We start from the raw sequence: 24197 nt of genomic DNA on the forward strand, positions 1-24197 counted from the left end.
CTCCCTCCTTCTTCTCTCTCCCTCTCTCTCCCTCCATCTCTCCCGCCCACTCCCACTTTCACTTTCTCCCTCCTCCTTCTTCTCTCTCCCTCTCTCTCCCTCCATCTCTCCCTCCCACTCCCACTCTCACTTTCTCCCTCCTCCTTCTTCTCTCTCAGCCCAGATGGGGGCTTTCCACAACTGCATCTGTGTGTCATTCCACACTGTGACTACTGTGTTGTTGTTATTGATTTATTTCTCTGAGAGCGAGGAATGCAGCTCGTTTGACAGCTCTCTGACCTGGAACCTATGATCACCTTCGTCTCTCTCTCTTCCCGGCAGGGTTGCCGACTCCAGCAGGAAGCTGACGAATGTAAGTGTCACCTCTATATTGTGTATTTTGTTTGTCCGGTAAATATATGTTTATGCTATGTACGCTCGCATGCATGGGTTGGTCTCTCTCTCTGTCGCTTTGTCCGTCTGCCTCTCTGTCTGTGTTCTCTCTATTTCTGTCATTCTTTATTTCTCTGTCGCTCCTTTCTCTTCATCATCGGTAAGGTCTCCCTCTCCCTCAGTCAGTCCATCCCATTACCGCCTCTCTCTCTCTCTCTCTCTCTCTCTCACACACACACACACTCCCTCACTCTCTCACTCTCCATCTATCTCCTGTCTCTGCTGCTCTAAGAGGAGCTAGCGAGCTAGCATAGTGCTGTTGTCATTCTCTGCGGTGTGAGCAATGGGAGCTCTCTGCTTGACTTGGCTAGCTATAGTGTACTCTGTAGGCCGTCTCCAGCTCTAGCTCCACAGCTGACCGAGCTGTTTTAGCTGTTTTAGCACAGGGACATTGAAACGCTACATTAGACTCCGTCTGCACTGCATCAGAACGTCCCATGAACTCACAACAGCTCTAGAGGGAGCTAGCCTAGTGCTAGTGTCGACTGTAGTCTTTTCGTTGTTGCCAACTGCAGCAGCAGTATTCAATTATTCATATTTTTGCTCAGACTCTGAGCACCATCAGACTGAGAAGATGAGATAGGTGGAGAAGTATTTTTGGACCGTTTTGTAAACGCAGCTCGGACTCGGCTAGGAAAAGGGACTATCATGCGGGACTGGAGGGAATTCTGCTGGCCTTATGCAATGTTAAACTGATGCATACGTAAACAGTAAGGTATCTATTTTGTTTATGTTGTAGGTATGTTTTATTATAAATATTGTTTGGTGTTTTGGTTCTGTAGCTGCTGCTGGGTGAAGTTGGTGTTTGTGCATGCTTGTGCTCATGCAAGCATGTGTGCTCTTGTGGGAATGTTGTGTGCACGCGTGTGTATGTGTGTGTGCTTGTGACACAAAGAGGTTATTTTCCCATCGGGAAACAACACATTTTGTCTGGTCCAGTAAAACACATCAGAGAAAACAAGCACTGTAAAGCAGTGGTGAAAAAAGTACCCAATTGTCATACTTGAGTAAAAGTAAAGATAACTTAATAGAAAATGACTCAAGTAAAAGTCACACAGTAAAATACTACTTGAGTAAAAGTCTAAAAGTAATTGGTTTAGAATATACTTAAGTATCAAAAGTAAATGTAATTGCTAAAATGTACTTAAAGTGCCTTTGGAAAGTATTCATACCCCTTGACTTTTTCCACATTTTGTTAGGTTACAGCCTTATTCTAAAATTGATTAAATCGTTTTTTTCCCCCTCATCAATCTACACACAATACCCCATAATGACAAAGCAAAAGCAGGTTTAGAATTTTTTGCTAACTTGTAAATGTGATATTTCAGTTTTTTATTTTTATAAGTATTCAGACCCTTTACTCAGTAATTCGTTGAAACACCTTTTGCAGCCTCGAGTCTTCGTGGTTATGATTCTACAAGCTTGGCACATCTGTATTTGGGGAGTTTCTCCCAATCTTCTCTGCAGATCCTCTCAAGCTCTTTCAGGTTGGATGGGGAGTGTTGCTACACAGCGATTTACAGGTCTCTCCAGATGTTTGATCTGGTTCAAGTTCAGTCTTTGGCCGGGCCACTCAGAGACTTGTCCCAAAGCCACTCCTGCGATGTCTTGGCTGTGTGCTTAGGGCTGTTGTCCTGTTGGAAGGTGAACCTTCACCCCAGTCAGGTCCTGAGTGCTCTGGATCAGGTTTTCATCAAGGATAAAAGCTGAAGAACATACAGTACGCTGAACATACAGTACCTGGCACCATCCTTACGGTGAAGCATGGTGGTGGCAGCCAGGTACTTTCAGCAGGTGCTGGAGTTGTAGGCAAACTCATGGAAAACAGAAAGGAAAATGCTGCACACTGCTTCTCATGCTCCCAGGTGATATTTATTTACAACATTTTGACCCGTAGGTCTTCATCAGGCATCCGTATCCCAGGTGGGGGTGGAAGGTCCTATATATAGGGGCAGTACTCAGTGAAATCAATTCCTGAAACAGGAAGTAAAAAATGTATAACATAGTTTTCATCAAGGACCTCTCAGTACTTTGCTCCGTTCATCTTTGCCTCGATCCTGAATAGTCTCCCAGTCCCTGACGCTGAAAAACATCCCCACAGAATGATGCTGCCACCACCATGCTTCACCAGGTTTCCTCCAGACGTGACGTTTGGCATTCAGGCCAGAGTTCAATCTTGGTTGCATCAGACCAAAGAATCTTGTTTCTCATGGTCTGAGAGTCTTTAGGTGCCTTTTGGCAAACTCCAAGTGGCTGTCATGTGCCTTTTACTGAGGACTGGCTTCCGTCTGGCCACTCTACCATAAAGGCCTGATTGGTGGAGTGCTGCAGAGATGGTTATCCTTCTATAAGTTTCTCCCATCTCCACAGAGGACTCTAGAGCTCTGCCAGGGTGACCATCGGGTTCTTGGTCACCTCCCTGACCAAGGCCCTTCTCCCCCGATTGCTCAGTTTGGCCAGCTTTAGGATGAGTCTTAGTGGTTCCAAACTTCTTCCATTTAAGAATGATGGAGGCTACTGTGTTCTTGGGGACCTCCAGTGCTGCAGAAATGTTTTGGGTACCCTTCCCCACAACAAGGAGGCATGAGGACTGCAGATGTGGCCAGGGCAATAATTTGCAATGTCCGTATTGTGAGACGCCTAAGACAGAGCTACAGGGAGACAGGACGGACAGCTGATCGTCCTCGCCGTGGCAGACCACGTTTAACAACACCTGCACAGGATCGGTATATCCGAACAGCACACCTGCGGGACAGATACAGGATGGCAACAGCTGCCCAAGTTACACCAGGAATGCACAATACCTCCATCAGTGCTCAGACGTCCTCAATAGGCTGAGAGAGGCTGGACTGAGGGCTTGTAGGCCTGTTGTAAGGCAGGTCCTTACCAGACATCACCGGCAACAACGTCGCCTATGGGCACAAACCACCGTTGCTAGACCAGACGGGACTGGCAAAAAAGTGCTCTTCACTGACGAGTCGTGGTTTGGTCTCACCAGGGGTGATGGTCGTATTCGCGTTTATCGTCGAAGGAATGAGCGTTACACCGAGGCCTGTACTCTGGAGCGGGATCGATTTGGAGGTGGAGGGTCCGTCATGGTCTGGAGCGATGTGTCACAGCATCATCGGACTGAGCTTGTTGTCATTGCAGGCAATCTCAACGCTGTACTTGGATGTGCACATTATGTGTGTGAGGTATGCCTAGATTGTGTACATGTCTGAAAAGTGTGCTTCCAATGACTGTATGCCAAACATAAAAAACTCTAGATCCTTAGATTACATTGATATAGTAAAACAAAGCAGCCAATCAGTCAGATTTTTATTGGAACATCAAAGAGCCTGCGTGATCTCCATATGGCCACAGTAGCAGGCAATCAATCAATCAAATGTATTTATAAAGCGCTTTTTACATCAGCCGATGTCACAAAGTGTAATATTGAAACCCAGCCTAAAACCCCAAACAGCAAGCAATGCAGATGTAGAAGCACAGCGGCTTGGAAAAACTCCCTAGAATAGCAGGAACCTAGGAAGAAACCTAGAGAGGAACCAGGCTCTGAGGGGTGGCCAGTCCTCTTCTGGCTGTGCCGGGTTGAGATTATGGCCAAGATGTTCAAATGTTCATAGATGACTAACAGGGTCAAATAATAATAATAATAATAATAATAATCACAGTGGTTGTAGAGGGTGCAACAGGTCAAATGGCTTTTAAATGTCAGTTGGCTTTTCATAGCCGAGCATTCAGAGACAGCAGGTGCGGTAGAGAGAGAGAGAGAGAGAATCAAAAACGGCAGGTCCGCTTCAAGGTAGCACGTCCGGTGAACAGGGGACAGCAAGGAGTCATCAGGTCAGGTAGACCTGAGGCATGGTCCCAGGGCTCAGGTCCTCCAGTAGGGGAGGGAGAGGGTGAGAGAATTAGAGGGAGCATAATTAAATTCACACACGACACCGGATAAGACAGGCGAAATACTCCATATATAACAGACTGACCCTAGCCCCCCGACACATAAACTATTGCAGCATAAATACTGGAGGCTGAGAAAGGAGGGGTCGGGAGACACTATGGCCCCGTCCGACGATACCCCTGGACAGTGCCAACGAGGCAGGATATAACCCAACCCACTTTGCCAAAGCACAGCCCCCACATAACTAGAGGGATATCTTCAACCACCAACTTACTACCCTGAGACAAGACCGAGTATAACCCACGAAGATCTCCCACACGACACAAACCTGAGTGGGGCGCCAAACCCGGACAGGAAGATCACGTCAGTGACTCGACACACTCAAATGACGCACCCCTCCTAGGGACGGGATGGAAGAGCACCAGTAAGCCAGTGACTCAGCCCCCGTAATAGGGTTTGAGGCAGAGAATCCCGGTGGAGAGAGGGGAGCCGGCCAGGCAGGGACAGCAAGGGTGTTTCGTCGCTCCAGTGCTTTTCTGTTCACCTTCACACCCCTGAGCCAGACTACACTTAATCATAGGACCTACTGAAGAGATGAGTCTTTAATAAAGACTTAAAGGCCGAGACCGAGTCTGCGTGTCTCACATGGATAGGCAGACCATTCCATAAAAATTGAGCTCTATAGGAGAAAGTCCTACCTCCAGCTGTTTGCTTAGAAATTCTAGGGACAATAAGGAGGCCTGCGTCTTGTGACCGTAGCATACGTGTAGGTATGTACGGCAGGACCAAATCGGAAAGATAGGTAGGAGCAAGCCCATGTAATGCTTTGTAGGTTAGCAGTAAAACCATTAAATCAGCCCTAGCCTTAACAGGAAGCCAGTGTAGAGGCTAGCACTGGAGTAATATATTTTCGGGTTCTAGTCAAGATTCTAGCAGCCTTGTTTAGCACTAACTGAAGTTTATTTAGTGCTCTATCCGGGTGGCCGGAAAGTAGAGCATTGCACTTCTAATCTAGAAGTGACAAAAGCATGGATTAACTTTTCTGCATTATTTTTGGACAGAAAGTTTCTGATTTTTCAATGTTACTAAGATGGAAAAAAGCTGTCCTTGAAATAGTCTTGATATGTTCCTCAAAAGAGTGATCAGGGTCCAGAGTAACGCCGAGGTCCTTCACAGTTTTATTTGAGACGACTGTGCAACCATCAAGATTAATTGTCAGATCCAACAGAAGATCTCTTTGTTCCTTGGGACCTAGAACTATCAAATCAAATCAAATTTTATTTGTCACATACACATGGTTAGCAGATGTTAATGCGAGTGTAGCAAAATGCTTGTGCTTCTAGTTCCGACCATGCAGTAACATCTAACAAGTAATCTAACAATTTCACTACAACTACTTTATACACACAAGTGTAAAGGAATGAATAAGAATATGTACATAAACATATATGGATGAGCCATGGCCGAACAGCATAGGCAAGATGCAGTAGATGGTATAGAGTACAGTATATACATATGAGATGAGTAATGTAGGGTGTGTAAACATTATATAAAGTGGCATTGTTTAAAGTGGCTAGTGATACATTTATTACATCCAATTTTTTATTATTTTTTATTATATGTTTTGTCCGAGTTTAAAAGTAGAAAATGTGCCGCCATCCACTTCCTTATGTCTGAAACACAGGCTTCCAGGAAGGGCAATTTTGGGGCTTCACCATGTTTCACCAAAATGTACAGCTGTGTATCGTCCGCATAGCAGTGAAAGTTAACATTATGTTCCCGAATGACATCACCAAGAGGTAAAATATATAGCGAAAACAATAGTGGTCCCAAAATGGAACCTTGAGGATGTCATGACTAGAAGCTCATTATTTTTGTTGTAAATTGAAATTTGCTCTCGTAAATGTTAGCATTACTCCACCTTTGCGGGATGCGCCAGGGATATGGTCACGAGTGTAACCAGGAGGAGAGGCCTCATTTAACACAGTAAATTCATCAGGCTTAAGCCATGTTTTAGTCTGGTCAATCACATCAAGATTATGATCAGTGATTAGTTTATTGACTATAACTGCCTTGGAAGTGAGGGATCTAACATTAAGTAGCCCTATTTTGAGATGTGAGATATCACAATCTCTTTCAATAATGACAGTAATGGAGAAGGTCTTTATCCTAGTGAGATTGCTAAGGCGAACACCGCCATGTTTAGTTTTGCCCAACCTAGGTCGAGGCACAGACACGGTCTCAATGGGGATAGCTGAGCTGACTACACTGACTGTGCTAGTGGCAGACTCCACTAAGCTGGCAGGCTGGCTAACAGCCTGCTGCATGGCCTGCACCCTATCTCAAGAGTGCTGAGTTCATACAGTGGCTTTGCTAAATAGAGGGAGATGAGATAGCCTAGCTACATAGAGGGAGATGAGATAGATAGCGGATGAGGTTGGCATAGTAAATTAGTCTGTCAGGGCTATGCTAGCCCAAAAATGGACTAAAGGAGCCTAATGTTACCCTTTATAATCCAAGGACCTTACATGTTCTGTTTTGAGGTGAATTGGCTCTGGCAGCCAAAACAGCCAAATACTCCATCTAAATGTGAATTGATTCTCAATTACGGTACAATTTTAGAAATGTGAAGCCCTCTACTTTCATATCACCTCAAAATAATTTCACAAATACTAAATATACACTTACTGTGCACAGGTTTTAACACAGTTTGAACAGACAGTATTTTCAGTGACGACACATGTGTGGTGTCTGTCTTCCGTTTATACACAGGTGTTCGGCAACGCAGATAGCTAATTAGCACAGGTACGGTATGCCTCTTGTCTTCCTTCTGTTTTCCGTAAATAAGCATTGTAACATGGTAACCCTATAAAGATGTGGCGTAACGTAACCTTTTGCTTTTTGAAAATGATTAATCTCCGATATGAAAGAGACGTTCCTTATATTTCTAAAACCGTACTGAAAGCGATGCGTTTTAACGTTTAGAATGAGCGTCAGGGCTCTTAACAAAACTCCCTTGTGCCAGAAGACACTATTGTCAATAGACGCTAAAGGTAGTTAGCCTCTATGAATGGGTTAGGGCTATGCTAGAATAGTAAATCAACCTAACCCATGTGGCAATGGTAAAGAGAGAGAGAAATATAGCTGTGTGTTCACATTGTGTTCATATTGACCCGATTTGTGGCCAGGACAATGGCTGGGTCTTGTCTTGCTTGTACAGAAACCCATGGCTAGCCAATTCCAATGATAGTGAAAAGAGTGGACCAAAAAAACAGGAAGTGAACCCTGTTGGTGGCCATTTTGATAAAACTGTTGTTTGTACTCCTCACAAATGAAAGACAAGTGGAATTGAGGGTGATTTAGGTTGTATGCCATGACTTCACATCAAACAAACAGTCAACGGAGGAAATGGTATAGAGATGTGGTATATTCTTACTAGCTAATGGCTACAGTGTGCCTTTGAGCCATAGCTGGCATCTATCACAGTGTGTAATGTGGAATTATCTGATTGTTCTCAGTTGGCTGAGAATGCTTGTGTTACTGTTGGATAGCATTAGCGTTGTGAAGTATACCTTAGAGCTGTCAGGAAGGTATTTCGTGGCCTACAGTATGCTAACTTTGCTTATGATAGCATTTTGCCAGTTTTACTCAGGAAGAAAAACAGTTGGTTTTGGTGTGGGACATTGTGCCCATAAAGCATATATGTAGCAACTCTGCTAATTAGCTCATTAGCTAATGTATCATGTGCTAGCAGCCTTGCATCATAAATTACACACAACTTGTGCACAAGCTATGGAGTATGAGACCACTGGGAATTGGTTAGGCCAAAAGTGCTGCCAAAAGTTGGTCAACTGTGTGGCCGGGTCAATTGGAAATGAACTGCCATTAAATTGAAAACTACAGAGTGTGACGTTAATGCATTGTCTTGTTAATAGACAATGCATTTAGCACACTCCGCCATGTCCTTGCCGTGTCTGAATCCTGGCTTAGGAAGGCCACCAACAATTCTGAGATTTCCATACCCAGCTACAACATTTTCCGTCAAGATAGAACTGCCAAAGGGGGAGGAGTTGCAATCTACTGCAGAGATAGCCTGCAAAGTTCTGTCATACTTTCCAGGTCTATACCCAAACAGTTTGAACTTCTAATTTTAAAAATGAACCTCTCCAGAAATAAGTCTCTCACTTTTGCCGCCTGCTATCGACCCCCCTCCGCTCCCAGCTGTGCTCTGGACACCATTTGTGAATTGATTGCCCCCCATCTAGCTTCAGAGTTCGTTCTGTTAGGTGACCTAAACTGGGATATGCTTAACACCCCGGCAGTCCTACAATCTAAGCTAGATGCCCTCAATCTCACACAAATCATCAAGGAACTCACCAGGTACAACCCTAAATCCGTAAACATGGGCACCCTCATAGACATTATCCTGACCAACTTGCCCTCCAAATACACCTCTGCTGTTTTCAATCAGGATCTCAGCGATCACTGCCTCATTGCCTGTATCCGCTATGGGTCCGCGGTCAAACGACCACCCCTCATCACTGTCTAATGCTCCCTAAAACACTTCTGCGAGCAGGCCTTTCTAATCGACCTGGCCCGGGTCCACTGATAAATCCATGATAATCGAAGATTTCAATAAGCCTTTCTCAACGGCCTGCCATGCCTTCCTCCTGGCTACTCTAACTCCGGCCAACAGCTCCGCCTCCCCCGCAGCTACTCGCCCAAGCCTCCCCGGCTTCTCCTTCATCCAAATCCAGACAGCAGATGTTCTGAAAGAGCTGCAAAACCTGGACCCGTACAAATCAGCTGGGCTAGACAATCTGGGCCCTCTCTTTCTAAAACTATCCGCCGCCATTGTTGCAACCCCTATTACCAGCCTGTTCAACCTCTCTTTCGTATCGTCCGAGATCCCTAAAGATTGGAAAGCTGCCGCGGTCATCCCCCTCTTCAAAGGGGGTGACACCCTAGACCTAAACTGTTACAGACCTATATCCATCCTGCCCTGCCTATCTAAAGTCTTCGAAAGCCAAGTTAATAAACAGATCACTGACCATTTCGAATCCCACCGTACCTTCTCCGCTGTGCAATCCGGCTTCCGAGCCGGTCACGGGTGCACCTCAGCCACGCTCAAGGTACTAAACGATATCATAACCGCCATCGATAAAAGACAGTACTGTACTGTGCAGCCGTCTTCATCGACCTGGCCAAGGCTTTCGACTCTGTCAATCACCGTATTCTTATCGGCAGACTCAATAGCCTTGGTTTTTCTAATGACTGCCTCGCCTGGTTCACCAACTACTTTGCAGACACAGTTCAGTGTGTCAAATCGGAGGGCCTGTTGTCCGGACCTCTGGCAGTCTCCACAGGGTTCAATTCTCAGGCCGACTCTGTTCTCTGTATATATCAATGATGTCGCTCTTGCTGCGGGCGATTTCCTGATCCACCTCTAAGCAGACGACACCATTCTGTATACTTCTGGCCCTTCCTTGAACACTGTGCTAACTAACCTCCAAACGAGCTTCAATGACATACAACACTCCTTCCGTGGCCTCCAACTGCTCTTAAACGTTAGTAAAACCAAATGCATGCTTTTCAACCGTTCGCTGCCCGCACCCGCCCGCCCGACTAGCATCACCACCCTGGACGGTTCCGACCTAGAATATGTGGACAACTATAAATACCTAGGTGTCTGGCTAGACTGTAAACTCTCCTTCCAGACTCATATTAAACATCTCCAATCCAGAGTCAAATCTAGAATCGGCTTTCTATTTCGCAACAAAGCCTCCTTCACGCCGCCAAACTTACCCTCGTAAAACTGACTATCCTACCGATCCTCGACTTTGGCGATGTCATCTACAAAATAGCTTCCAACACTCTACTCAGTAAACTGGATGCGGTCTATCACAGTGCCATCTGTTTTGTTACCAAATCACCTTATACCACCCATCACTGCGACCTGTATGCTCTAGTCGGCTGGCCCTCGCTACATATTCGTCGCCAGACCCACTGGCTCCAGGTCATCCTAAAGTCTATGCTAGGTAAAGCTCCGCCTTATCTCAGTTCACTGGTTACGATAACAACACCCACCCGTAGCACACGTTCCAGCAGGTATATCTCACTGATCATCCCCAAAGCCAACACCTCATTTGGCCACCTTTCCTTCCAGTTCTCTGCTGCCAGTGACTGGAACGAATTGCAAAAATCGCTGAAGTTGGAGACTTTTATTTCCCTCACCAACTTTAAACATCAACTATCTGAGCAGCTAACCGATCGCTGCAGTTGTACATAGTCCATCTGTAAATAGCCCACCCAATCTACCTACCTCATCCCCATACTGTTTTTATTTAATTTACTTTTCTGCTCTTTTGCACACCAGTATCTCTACTTGCACATCATCATCTGCTCATTTATCACTCCAGTGTTAATCTGCTAAATTGTAATTATTCGCTACTATGGCCTATTTATTGCCTACCTCCTCATGCCTTTTGCACACACTGTATATAGACTTTCTTTTTTCTACTGTTTCATTGACTTGTTTATTGTGTTATTGGCTTGTTTATTGTTTACTCCATGTGTAACTCTGTGTTGTTGTCTGTGTCACACTGCTTTGCTTTATCTTGGCCAGGTCGCCGTTGCAAATGAGAACTTGTTCTCAACTAGCCTACCTGGTTAAATAAAGGTGAAATAAAAAAATATAAATATAAATACGGGCTCTTAATCCTCCTCCTGTTGTAATTCCTCCCCAGGTTTTGATTACCATATACTGGCTGGGCCGGGCTGCCAACAGCTGCACCTCCTATAACGGGCCCACACTTGACCTGAAGGAGTTCGAAGGCCTGCTGTCACAGATGCGAAAGGTACGTACAGGGAAGGACGTAAGGCTATGAGATGTCATAAACCCTGAGGTTTGTGGAGGCTCAGTCGCTTGCAGTGCTAACAATGTTAAGGTTGGCGGTCCAATTCCTCGAAGGGCTGTGTATTTTAGGTACTTTTTCGCAGTTGCTAAGTGACTGTACTATTAGGAATATTAGACGAGAAGGCACTGTCCAACCAAAGCATATGTTTTATTTTGCAGACATAAGGATGTTATTATGCAAGCTCCCCTCGGGGTGCATTCATTGTTTCACAACTTCCTTTATCTCCTCTCCTCTCTTCCCCTCATCACGGAGTCATCCCTAGAAGAGAATGCTCTCTCTCAATCTCTCTCTCTTTCTATCGCTCTCTCTCTCTCTCTGTCCAGTGATGATCTCAGGCCTTCCACTGGTCTTCCAGAACCAGTGGTGTAGAGTACTTAAGTAAAAATACTTTAATGTACTACTTAAGTGTTTTTTGGGGGGGTATCTGTACTTTACTTTACTATTTATATTTTTTGACAACTTCTACTTTTACTCCACTACATTCCTAAAGAAAATAATGTCGTTTTTACTCCATAGGTTTTCACTGACACCCAAAAGTACTTGTTACATTTTGAACGGTTAGCAAGACAGGAAAATGTTTCAATTCACACACTTATCAAGAGAACATCCCTGGTCATCCCTACTGCCTTTGATCTAGCGCACTGAACACAAATTGACGCACTGAACACAAATTATTTGTTTGTAAATGATGTCTGAGTGTTGGAGTGTGCTGCTGGCTATCCGTACATTTATAAAAAACAAGAAAATTGTGCCATGTGATTTGCTTAATATAAGGAATTTGAAATGATTTATACTTTTGCTTTTACTTTTGATACTTAAAAGTATATTTAAAACCAAAAACTTTTTGACATTCAATCAAGTAATATTTTACTGGGTGACTTTTACTTGAGTCATTTTCTATTAAGGTATCTTTACCTGCACTCAAGTATGAAAATTGGGTACTTTTTCCACCACTGTCCAGAACCAGTGTCAGTCAGGCCTATTGGAACCTGGACTTTGGCTTTGGACAGACATTGAGGGACAGACAGGGACGTAGCTGTAGCTACCGGTCCCCCCATTCAGAGCATGATGTCACTCCTCTGCCATTTATTCCATCCCAGCAATTTGACATCCCCATCTGCTATTCTCTTAAAATGAGAAAGGACCAATAAGCCTAGAATGCTTTCCCAGATGTCCTTATAATCCACCACAACAGGGCTACGTCTCCACTTAACAAAAGATAACGACAGTGACTTAACGTGAGAGAGAAATTCAATATATTTATGAAATAATGTTGCACGCAATACAGGAGATGTAGTGATATGTGTTAGCTGCTGTAGTGGTGAAAGGCTCAAATGATGCAAACTTAATGTCGATGTAGACAAATAGTCATTTAACTTGACAAATGACACTCAGTCAATAGATCAGTTGAATATCCTGTCTGAAAATAAAGTATGATAGTTTGTTACCTGAAAAGGGCCAATGTGTCCTCTACAGGTTAGTTAGGCTCTCTGAAGGCTAGTCAGTTCAATGGTCACCAGACACATTCCTAAAGTAGGGCTCTAGGTGTATTGGTGCTGGGCTGGAACAAAAGCCTGCACACCCTTTAGCTCCAGGACCACTGCTGTTGTCTGAGCTCACTCAGGTTTCAGCTTGGGGTTCAGAGGACTGATCTGACCAATAAGTAAGACCCCCCCCCCCCCCCCTCAGAGTTGCCACTCAAAGCTAGCCATTGTACCCAAAATACCCACAACCCCTCCCCCCACACCCATCACAAGGTCAGACAAATAGGACCCCAGCATCCTCCTTCACTCAGGATCTGGCACAGAGAGAGAGGAAGAGAAAGGGGGAGTAAATTGGAGGGGAAAGTGGTTGAAGTGGAAGTAGGGAAGAGGGAGGGAGGGGGAAGGGGGAAGGGAAAGAAACTGAAAGGGATAGTGGGAGGAAGGGAGGGAGACTCTGCATGTAGAATTCTGCAAAAATAATGCATGCAGAGCAGAATTAGGCTGATAACCGCTGATTATCAAAATCCAGAAAAGAGACGTTAAATTCTACAACCATCTAAAAGGGAAGCGATTCCCAAACCTTTCATAACCACTCCATCACCTACAGAGAGATTAACCTAGAGAAGAGTCCCCTAAGCAAGCTGGTCCTGGGGCTCTATTCACAAACACAAACAGACCCCACAGAGCCCCAGGACAGCAACAGCAACACAATTATACCCAACCATATCATGAGAAAACGAAAAGATAATTACTTGACACATTGGAAAGAATTAACCAAAAAACAGAGCAAACTAGAATGCTATTTGGCCCTAAACAGAGAGTACATGGTGGCAGAATACCTGACCACTGTGACTGACCCAAAATTAAGGAAAGCTTTGACTATGTCCAGACTCAGTGAGCATAGCCTTGCTATTAAGAGAGCCCACAGTTGGGAGACCTGGCTCTAAAGAGAAGACAGGCTATGTGCACACTGCCCACAAAACAAGACGGAAACTGAGCTGCACTTCCTAACCTCCTTCCAAATGTATGACCATATTAGAGACACATATTTCCCTCAGATTACAAAGACCCACAAAGAATTTGAAAATAAGTCCAATTTTGATGAACTCCCATATCTATTGAGTGAAATACCACCGTGTGACATCACAACAGCGAGATGTGTGACATGTTGCCACAAGAAAAGGGCAACCAGTGAAGAACAAACACCACTGTAAATACAACCCATATTTATGTTTATTTATTTTCCCTTTTGTACTTTAACTATTTGCACATCGTTATAACACTGTACATAGCCATAATATGACATTTTAAATGTCTCTATTCCTTTGAAACCTTTGTGAGCTTAATGTTTACAGTTCATTTTGTATTGTTTATTTCACTATTTCACTTGCTAGGGCAATGTAAACATATGTTTCCTATGCCAATAAAGCCCTTTGAATTGAATTGAATTAAGAGGGGCTGGAGGAGGGAAAGAGACAGAAAGAGCGAGGGGAAGAGAGGGAGTAGGAGAGAGGGGTAAAGTAAGGCGATAGAGAGAGGGGGTAAAGAGGGGGGGTAGGTGGCTGCCAGGAGGGGGAATGGGAGGGGAGGAAGAGAAACAAGGCAAGACCAGGAGGTTCCTCAGGCAGGCAGGAAGGAAAAGCTTTTACTCGGCCCTGGAAACCAAGGAGGCCACAGACCAGGATACACTGCTGCAGCTTATAGACGCACAGAGAGAGACAGAGGTAGAACATCTATTCAAATCGGAGAGAGGGAGAGGAAGTGAATGTAATTGTCCAGGTTGGAGGAATCATGGTGAGTGATGGATCCGGATTGGATGGGATATTGGGATAATCTCAACACAAAAATGTTTACATTGACGTGATGGATGTTTTTATTTGTGTGTGTGTGTGTGTTAGGAGGCGGAGGAAACGGAGAGCCCCCAACGCAGCATACGGGACAGCGGCTACATTGACAGCTGGGACTCGGAGCGCAGCGACTCGCTCTCCCCACCTCGCCACGGCCGAGAGGACTCCTTCGACAGCCTGGACTCGTTCGGGTCACGCTCCAGACAGACGCCCTCGCCGGACGTACTGGTCACCCGCGGCATCGGCAGTGATGGTAGGACGCTAGACGCCCGGACAGGTCACACCACACATGCTTTTACTGTCACATACTTTCTACCTGAACTTCATTTTTGTTGTATAAAATGTTCTGTTGTTAAAGGTTTTGCTACGGTGTGCTAAGGTGTGAACTAATGAATATGACCCTGTTGTGTTATAGTGGCTTGCCGCTTGCATAGCTGTAACTATTTTGTTCATGTATCGTCATAGCACATAGTGACTTACCTCATCCTCTACCAATGTTTTACTTTGTGCACTTTAATGATGCATGGCAGCCATTTTGCACATACAGTATCATTGGGGAAGGTCACCATCAGCTGACGTGAAACTAGCTGTCCCTATCTGCTCTTTTCAACCTCTCCCTGTCTCATATCAATGGAATCATCTGGCAGGGTGTCTTCTAGCTCAGCCTAGCTCTGCTATTGACATCTGTGCAAAGGCGGTTTGGTGTTGCGGCTGACTGTTTGGAGTTGTTGCCATGGGTTACATCTCTTTGAAAGCCCTCTTGAAGAGACATGTGTTGAGAGGGAGAGAGAACATTGAAATCAGGCGGTGGATAGAGGAGATGGCAGCCTTGACTGATGGGTTGCAACATATTTCAGAGGAGTCGTGTTTTACACGGCATCTCATCTGTTCCAATCTGAGTGGTGTTGCACAAGATGATGATACCTGGTACTGATACCGATTAGTCACTGTGGGTGTGAGTGTTTCTGCCTGTCATATAGGGGCACACTTAATCTTGTGCCTATATTTTTATGCACAAGCATGCACACACAAACACACACACACCATTAATGATTGATATAGTTCTACAGTCCTACAGCACACTCGGGGCTAACTGGAGCTGAGCTGAGCGCCGTACTCAGATTATTGCATGGTGTGCTTTTTCCGTAAAGCTTTTTTGAAATCTGCCACAGCGGTTGCATTAAGGAGAAGTTTATCACTTGTATCTTTTATCAATGTTTATTATGAGTATTTCTGGAAATTAATGTGGCTCTCTGCAAAATCACTGGATGTTTTGGAGGCAAAACATTACTGAACATAACGCGCCAATGTAAACTAAGATTTTTGAATATAAATATGAACTTTATCGAGCAAAACATACATGTATTGTGTAACATGAAGTCCCATGAGTGTCATCTGATGAAGATCATCAAAGGTTAGTGATTCATTTTATCTCTATTTCTGCTTTTTGTGACTCCTCTCTTTGGCTGGAAAAATGGCTGTGTTATTCTGTGACTAGGTACTGACCTAACATAGTCAGATGGTGTGCTTTTGCTGTAAAGCCTTTTTGAAATCGAACACTGTGGTGGGATTAACACCAAGTTTATCTTTAAAATTATGTAAAATACTTGTATGAGCCAGAGGTTCTGTCCGAATGAGAATGCTAGAGGGATTTAAAATGCATCAGAGAGGTGTTGAAAGGTTCAGGAAAGCAGAAGGAAGATCATCGGGATCATTGTGAATGTCATCTTTCTTAGAGCAGGGACATCAATTTATTACCCCCGAGTCATTATGTGCTGTTTTGTCACAGTCCCTTCTAACGAGTCCTGCGTGACTTGTGGGCATTGTAGAGGGCAACCGAAAACAGATATATGTTCCTGAGAGGCTTACCTTTCAGGAATGGGGTCATTGTAGCTAATGGCCCAAACCGTTCAAACGCTAGAGCCAAATTCATAGGATGAAAACAAATTCAACATGTCTCACCGGCTTTAGAAAACCATTGGTTGCAAACAGCCTGACCGCCGTCTCAAAGGCGGCCACATGGTCCTGAAACACACCTGTAATTGCTATACTGGTACCATAGTAGCAAACAGCTTGCTACTGAGGACCATCTTCTGTATAGCAGTTGCAACATTATATCTATCAATGTCATCCCAACAGAGGAACTTGCTCCATCAAACACAACAGAAGAAAAATATATGATATGAATGTTTTATGTATTTTCCAGGCATGGATAGAGAAGCCAAGAAAACTCTTAGGCCCTGTATTTTAAAGCCCGATGATTGATTGTCCTACCAGGGCATTTTAAAAACCTGATTGTTCAAGGGGGACTGAGCCAAGAGTGAGGCCTAACCGTAACCGCACCATCCTGTCCAGAGTGACTCTAGCCTGCTTTCATCTTTTAATATACATATGTGCACACAAACACACGCAGACATTTTTTGAGCTGCCAGTCCATCTTTGACTTTTGCAGCTCAGTTATGTTTCAGGTTTTTATTGCCATGTGCACTAGTACAGTGGAACACCTTTCTTGCTTGCTTTTTCCAAACAATGCAGTACTCTATATCAGTCGGTTGTACTATAACAAATCAAATGAAAAGTCAAGTGGAGCAGAAACATACAAGAAATCGAAATAAGAAGAACACGAAAAAGTAAGTAAGCTATATGTAGGGTCAGATCCAGGGTCAGTAGCTATATACAGTGTCAGTTACAGGGTCAGGAGCTATATACAGGGTCAGTTCCAGGGTCAGTAGCTATATACAGGGTCAGTTCCAGGGTCAGTAGCTATATACAGGGTCAGGTCCAGGGTCAGTAGGTATATACAGGGTCAGTTCCAGGTTCAGTAGCTTTATACAGGATCAGTTCCAGGGTCAGTAGCTATATACAGGGTCAGTTCCAGGGTCAGTAGCTATATACAGGGTCAGGTCCAGGGTCAGTAGCTATATACAGGGTCAGTTCCAGGGTCAGTAGCTATATACAGGGTCAGTTCCAGGGTCAGTGCCAATACCATATTTACACTGGAGTGGTAGGGTTAAATATGTATAGGGGTAAGGTGATTAGGCATCAGGATATACAGTATGATAAACAGAGTAGCAGCAGCGTATGTTGTGTGTGCATGTGCGTGTGTGTGTGTGTGTGTGTGTGTGTGTGTGTGTGTGTGTGTGTGTGTGTGTGTGTGTGTGTGTGTGTGTGTGTGTGTGTGTGTGTGTGTGTGTGTGTGTGTGTGTAAAATGTGCATAGAGAAAAAAATGAAATAGAAGGGTCAATGCAGATAGCCTATGTTGCCATTTTGTTAACTCTTTAGCAGTCTTATGGCTTGGGGATAGAGGCTGTTCAGTAGCCTGTTGGTGTCAGACTTGATGCACCGGTACCGCTTGCTATGCGGAAGCAGAGAGAACAGTCTATGGCTTGGGTGTCTTTTGTGCGATTACCGGCCTTCCTTTCCCACCACCTGATATAGAGGTCTTCGATGACAGGGAACTCGGTCCCAGTGATGTACTGGGCTGTCCGTACCACCCTCTGTAGCGCCATGTGATTGAGGGCGGTGCAGTTGCCATACCAAGCAGTGATGCAGCCAGTCAAGATGCTCTCAATGGTGCAGCTGTATAACTTTTTGAGGATTTGAGGGCCCATTCCAAAACTTTTCAGCCTCTGGAGGGGGAAGAGGCACTGTCGCTTGTCACCTAAAACCCTCACAAACCTTTACAGATGCACAATTGAAAGCATCCTGTCGGGCTGTATCACCGCCTGGTATGGCAACTGCACTGCCCACAACCGCTGGGCTCTCCAGAGGGTCTGCACAATGCATCACCAGGGGCAAACTACCTGCCCTCCAGGACACCTAAAGCACCTGATGTCACAGAAAGGCCAAAAAGATCATCAAGGACAACAACCACCCGAGCCACTGCCTGTTCACCCCACTATCATCCAGAAGGTGCATCAAACCTGGGACCGAGAGACTGAAAAACAGCTTCTGTCTCAAGGCCATCAGACTGTTAAATAGCCATCACTAGCACAGAGAGGCTGCTGCCTATATACACAGACACATTGGCCACTTCAATAAATGGAACACTAGTCACTTTAATAATGTCACTTTAATAATGTTTACATATCTTGCATTACTAATCTCACATGTATATACTGTATTCTATACTATTCTACTGTATTTTAGTCTATGCCGCTCTGACATTGCTCGTCCATATATTTATATATTCTTAATTCCTTTCCTTTGCTTAGATTTGTGTGTATTGGGTATATGTTGTGAAATTGTTAGATATTACTTGTTAGTTAATGCTGCACTGTCGGAACTAAAAGCACAAACATTTCACTATAACATCTGCTAAACACATGTATGTGACCAATAGGATTTGATTTGATTTTTAAGTCCTTAGTGATTTGGACACCGAGGAACTTAAAGCTCTCGACCCGCTCCACTGTAGCCCCGTTGTGGTGGATGGGGGCCTGTTTCCTGTAGTCCATGATGAGCTCCTTGGTCTTACTGGCATTGAGGGAGAGGTTGTTGTTCTGGCATCACACTGCCAGGTCACTGAGCTCCTCCCTGTAGGCTGTCTCATCATCGCCGGTGATCAGGCCTACCATCGTTGTGTCGTCAACAAACTTGATGACGGTGTTAGAGTCGTGCGTGGCCACACAGTCGTGGGTGAACAGGGAGTACAGGATGGGACTAAGCACACATCCCCTGTGGGGCCCACGTGTTGTGGGTCAGCATGGCATAGGTAATGTTGCCTACCCTCACCACCTGGGGTCGGCACGTTGGAAAGTCCAAGATCCAGTTGCAGAGGGAGGTGTTCAATCCCAGGGTCCCATGCTTGGAGGGGACTATGGTGATGAACAGTGAGCTGTATAGTCAATGAACAGCTTTCTCACTACGCTCTATTTCTCTCAAAAAAAATTACGCACTTATTGCTGGGCCAAACAACTATCTGTTTTTCACTGTATTTAGGTATGGGTGGCCACACGTGTATGTTTTCATGTTTTAATTTTGGATGGTGCTAGTGCATGTCCTTCCATTACCAGACAATGGATGCAAACGTCCATATTCCAATGCGTCCACCATGTTTGCAAATGTCGCATGTTACATATGATGCCGTGAGAAAAGTCTAATGTCGGAAACAACTGTAAAGAATATTTACTGACTGCGTCAAAGACACGAATGGAGTCTGGATTATAGCTTGGCTGAATCGGAAGGTGTTTTGTAATGTCATGCCAGTCATAGAAAGACGTTGAGTAGTACCACAGTGTATTGCAGCGCAACCGCTTAACTTTTAATGGAGGCTTGTAAAAGGTTATGACGTTCGTCACCGAATGTATGTTTGGGCTGACATTCTGAAAACGAAATGCAACACATGGGACGAGGCCAAGCTTCCTGTCTAGGGCCAGGGTGTGTTATTGTTTGGGAGGAACTGGAAGTGTGGAGGAAAAGGTTGTGTCTATGGGTGAAAGTGCTTAGAGCTGGAGAGGTTGATGTTTGGTTTGCTATTGGTTTGTAGGGAAAGTTGGGTGGTTGATGTTTGGTTTGCTATTGGTTTGTAGGGAAAGTTGGGCGGTTGATGTTTGGTTTGCTATTGGTTTGTAGGGAAAGTTAGGTGGTTGATGTTTGGTTTGCTATTGTTGTTGCGAAAGGCTGAGTGGTTGATATTGAGTTTGTAGGGAAGCATTGAGAAGTAGATGTTTGGTTTGCTATTGGATTGTAATAAAACGCTAAGTAGTTGGTGTTTGTTTGCTATTGGTTTATAGGGAAACATTGATTGATTGATGCTGGGTTTTCTATGTAGGTAAACATGGAGTGATTTTGGTGAAATGAATTAAGTGAGGCCAGCTGTACATTAAAATAGGTTTCACTATCCATGTCACGGTGCCTCATGTCCAGACCATCTCCAGCCCTGGGCTCATCTAACTCTGACTCTAGAACAGTTCCTGGAGGCCCACACACTAGATCTGAGAACAGCTGAGCAGACCAGAGATCAGCCAATGATACAAGATTTGATTACACCAAGAAGAAAAGCTCCAAATGATCACTGTTTACACAAAATAGCTACACCAAACTAGTTTTTCATGGTCCAGGGCTTTCTTATGCTGCTACCGCCATTCAGCTCTCACACTCACTCTGGAAGTTCACTTAGTCCATCCCGAAAATAATTAGAGGACACAGGATTTTAATTTAATCTTCAAAAGTAATTTGATATCGACAGCCCTCTTTTGTTAGAGTTATGTAGATCAGCACACATTGTGGATAAATATACATCTTTGTGCTACTGTACTCTATCCCTATTCTAGTCTTCCCTTCCCTATTATTTTCTTCCCTCTTCTCTTCCCTCTCTTTTCTGCTAAAGCCGCTCCATCCACAGTCAGCAACTATGGAACTGAATACAGTGGGTTATGTGATGTCATTGAAATGTGTTTTATTTGTAATCACGTGGCAAGGAGCTTCACAGACACACAGCAGTGCTTTAACATGTGTGGAACCATGATATCATACACACAGAATGGAGGGAGAGGTTGGGGGTTTTTTTGCACGGGGGGGGCTTTCATGGTTGAGGAGCAGCTCTCGGGGAACTGTACGGGGGATCTTGGATGGTCGGGGGCCTGGCGGTTGGGAGCTTGGCCTGGAGGCAGGTAGGTCACTGGTTCGGGTCCCAGTTTTGACTTGGTGGGAGGTCTGTCGACGTGCCCTTGGGCGGGGTGCTTGACCCTGGTTGCTCCTGTAGGTCGCTCTGGATGGGAGTCTGCTAGATGACTGAATGTAATGTAAATGTTGAGCTTCTTCACTGCAGGAAAATTCTATATTTTAATATTCAATAAAACAATATATTTTTGTTGTCGAAAGACCTAGTTATTTTGTTGCTTTAACAGATATTTCTGAAGATATTTTTTTATATTTATGGGATTAGTGATGCATTTACGTCTGTCCCTCTTATGCAAACAATTTACCCCTTTAAAATAATTGACCATTCCACCAAGTTACATGTTTCACGGCACATGACGTCGTTTGGGCCTCCTGAACAGCATGGCGGGAAAGGAAGTTAGTATTCTCTGTCTTTATGGTCAGTTTATAAGTGTTTTATCTTTGACTGAGGTGGTCTAGCTCAACACGTCAACCCTGTTCCCTTAATTAATGTTAGCAAAGATTTTATTTGATTAAACATTTGTTGTGTGTGGAAGATATGTATAATTCCTCATTTAATTTACACCATGTGGTCCAATGAGGAGAAATGGCTGATCTTCACCTCAACCCTGTTATCCAGCCTACACAATACCCCATCATGTCAAAGTGGAACTTTGTTTTTCAAGAAAAAAAATAGAATTAATAAAAATACGAAAAGCTGAAATGTCTTGAGTCAATAAGTATTTTACCCCTTTGTTATGGGAAGCCTAAATAAGTTCAGGAGTAAAAATGTGCTCAACAAGTCACATAATACGTTGCATGGACTCACTTTGTGTGCAGTAATAGTGTTCAACATGATTTTTTAATGACTACCTCATCGCTGTACCCCACACATACAATTATCAGTAAGGTCCCTCAGTCGAGCAGTGAATTTCAAACACAGATTCAATCACAAAGACCAGGGAGGGTTTCTAATGCCTCGCAAAGAGGGGCACCTATTGGTAGATGGGTACAAAATGTAATACCAGATATTGCATATCCCTTTGAGCATGGTGAAGTTATTAATTACGCTTTGGATGGTATATTAATACATCCAGTCACTACAAAGATGCAGGCGTCCTTCCTATAACTCCGTTGCCGCAGAGGAAGGAAACTCAGGGATTTCACCATGAGGCCAATGGTGACTTTAAAACAAAGAGTTTAATGGCTGTGATCTGAGAAAACTGAAGATGGATAAACAGCATTGTAGTTACTTCACAATTCTAACCTAATTGACAGATTGAAAAGGAGGCCTGTACAGAATAAAAATATTCTACAACATGCATCCTGTTTGCAACAATGCACAAAAGTGATACTGCAAAAAATTATGCAAAGCAATTTCACTTTTTGTCCTGAATACAAAGTGTTATGTTTTGGGCAAATCCAATACAACACATTACTGAGTACCATTCTCCATATTTTCAAGCATAGTGATGGCTGTATCATGTTATGGTTATGCTTGTAATCATTAAGGACTGGGGAGTTTTTCAGGATAAAAAATAAATGGAATGGCGCTAAGCACAGGAAAATCCTAGAGGAAAATTGGGTTCAGTCTGCTTTCCACCAGACACTGGGAGACGAATTCACCTTTCAGCAGGACAATAAATTAAAACACAAAGCCAAATCTAAACTGGAGTTGCTTACCAAGAAGACAGCGAATGTTCATGAGTGGCTGAGTTACAGTTTTGACTTAAATATGCTTGAAAATCTATGGCAAGACCTGAAAATGGTTGTCTTAGCAATGATCAACAACCAATTTGACAACCAATTTGCCCATTATTCTTGAAAAGAATCCAGGTGTGGAACGCTCTTAGAGACTTACCCAGAAAGACACACAACTGTAATCGCTGCCAAAGGTGATTCTAACATGTATTGAATCATGGGGTTGAATACTTATCTAATCAAGATATATTAGTGTTTTATTTGTCATACATTTTTTGTGTCGATCGTTGGAGAGAAAAAAGGACAATTAAATTGATTTTAATCCCACTTTGTAACACAACAAAATATGGAAAAAGTAAAAGGGTGTGAATACTTTTTGAAGGCATTGTAGGTTTTTTTTTCATGGGATGTTTATCTGAATTTTAAAAGGTACACAGATGATATGGTAGAATATGTTGTTATGTCAATCCTTTTAGGAGCTTAATTTGTACCGAAAATAATGCACAATGATTACATTTACAGTTCATGTTCATTTCAATGTGTAGAACGTTATGAAAACTATAATTCATACTGACATTTGTATGAAATTCCAAAGACAGACACATTTTTACATGAAAAAACATAGGGTTTTTACATGCAAAATGCAAACTACATGCTGTATCATTGTAAAATGTTATGAGAACTGTAATTCATACCGACAGTTGAATGAAATTCTAAAGACAGACACATTTTTACATGAAAAAACATAGGGTTTTGATATGCAAAATACAAACTCCATCTGTATCATTATAAATTGTGGGTTAACTTTAACTGTTTGATATTGTATGGGAGTTTATTTGTACACTTGATCAATGAGTGACACTTGATCAATGAGAAAATGTTGGATTTATCTCAAACATGCTTTAAACTAATAGGCTGTTATATACACTACCGTTCAAAAGTTTGGGGTCACTTAGAAATGTACTTGTTTTCCATGAAAACATACATGAAATGAGTTGCAAAATTAATAGGAAATATAGTCAAGACATTGACAAGATTATAAATAATGATTTTTCATTGAGATAATAATTGTGTCCTTCAAACTTTGCTTTCGTCAAAGAATCCTCCATTTGCAGCAATTACAGCCTTGCAGATCTTTGGCATTCTAGTTGTCAATTTGTTGAGGTAATCTGAAGAGATTTCACCCCATGCTTCCTGAAGCAATTCCCACAAGTTGGATTGGCTTGATGGGCACTTCTTACATACCATACGGTTAAGCTGCTCCCACAACAGCTCAAAATGGTTGAGATCCGGTGACTGTGCTGGCCACTC

At 43.6% G+C, this 24197-nt stretch overlaps 1 protein-coding gene across 1 annotated transcript in view; it reads left to right on the forward strand.

Moving 5' to 3' along the window:
* Positions 1-24197, forward strand: part of LOC120062236 (LIM and calponin homology domains-containing protein 1-like) — a 90995-nt gene that overhangs the window by 21341 nt on the left and 45457 nt on the right. The window contains exons 4-6 of the mRNA XM_039012055.1: positions 322-352; positions 11080-11190; positions 14633-14834. Of these exons, the coding sequence (XP_038867983.1) occupies positions 11182-11190; positions 14633-14834 (211 nt within the window). The 5' untranslated portion in view covers positions 322-352; positions 11080-11181. The remainder of the gene's footprint in view (positions 1-321; positions 353-11079; positions 11191-14632; positions 14835-24197) is intronic.

The sequence above is a fragment of the Salvelinus namaycush genome, chromosome 17, assembly GCF_016432855.1.
Source record: "Salvelinus namaycush isolate Seneca chromosome 17, SaNama_1.0, whole genome shotgun sequence".
NCBI lineage: Eukaryota > Metazoa > Chordata > Actinopteri > Salmoniformes > Salmonidae > Salvelinus > Salvelinus namaycush.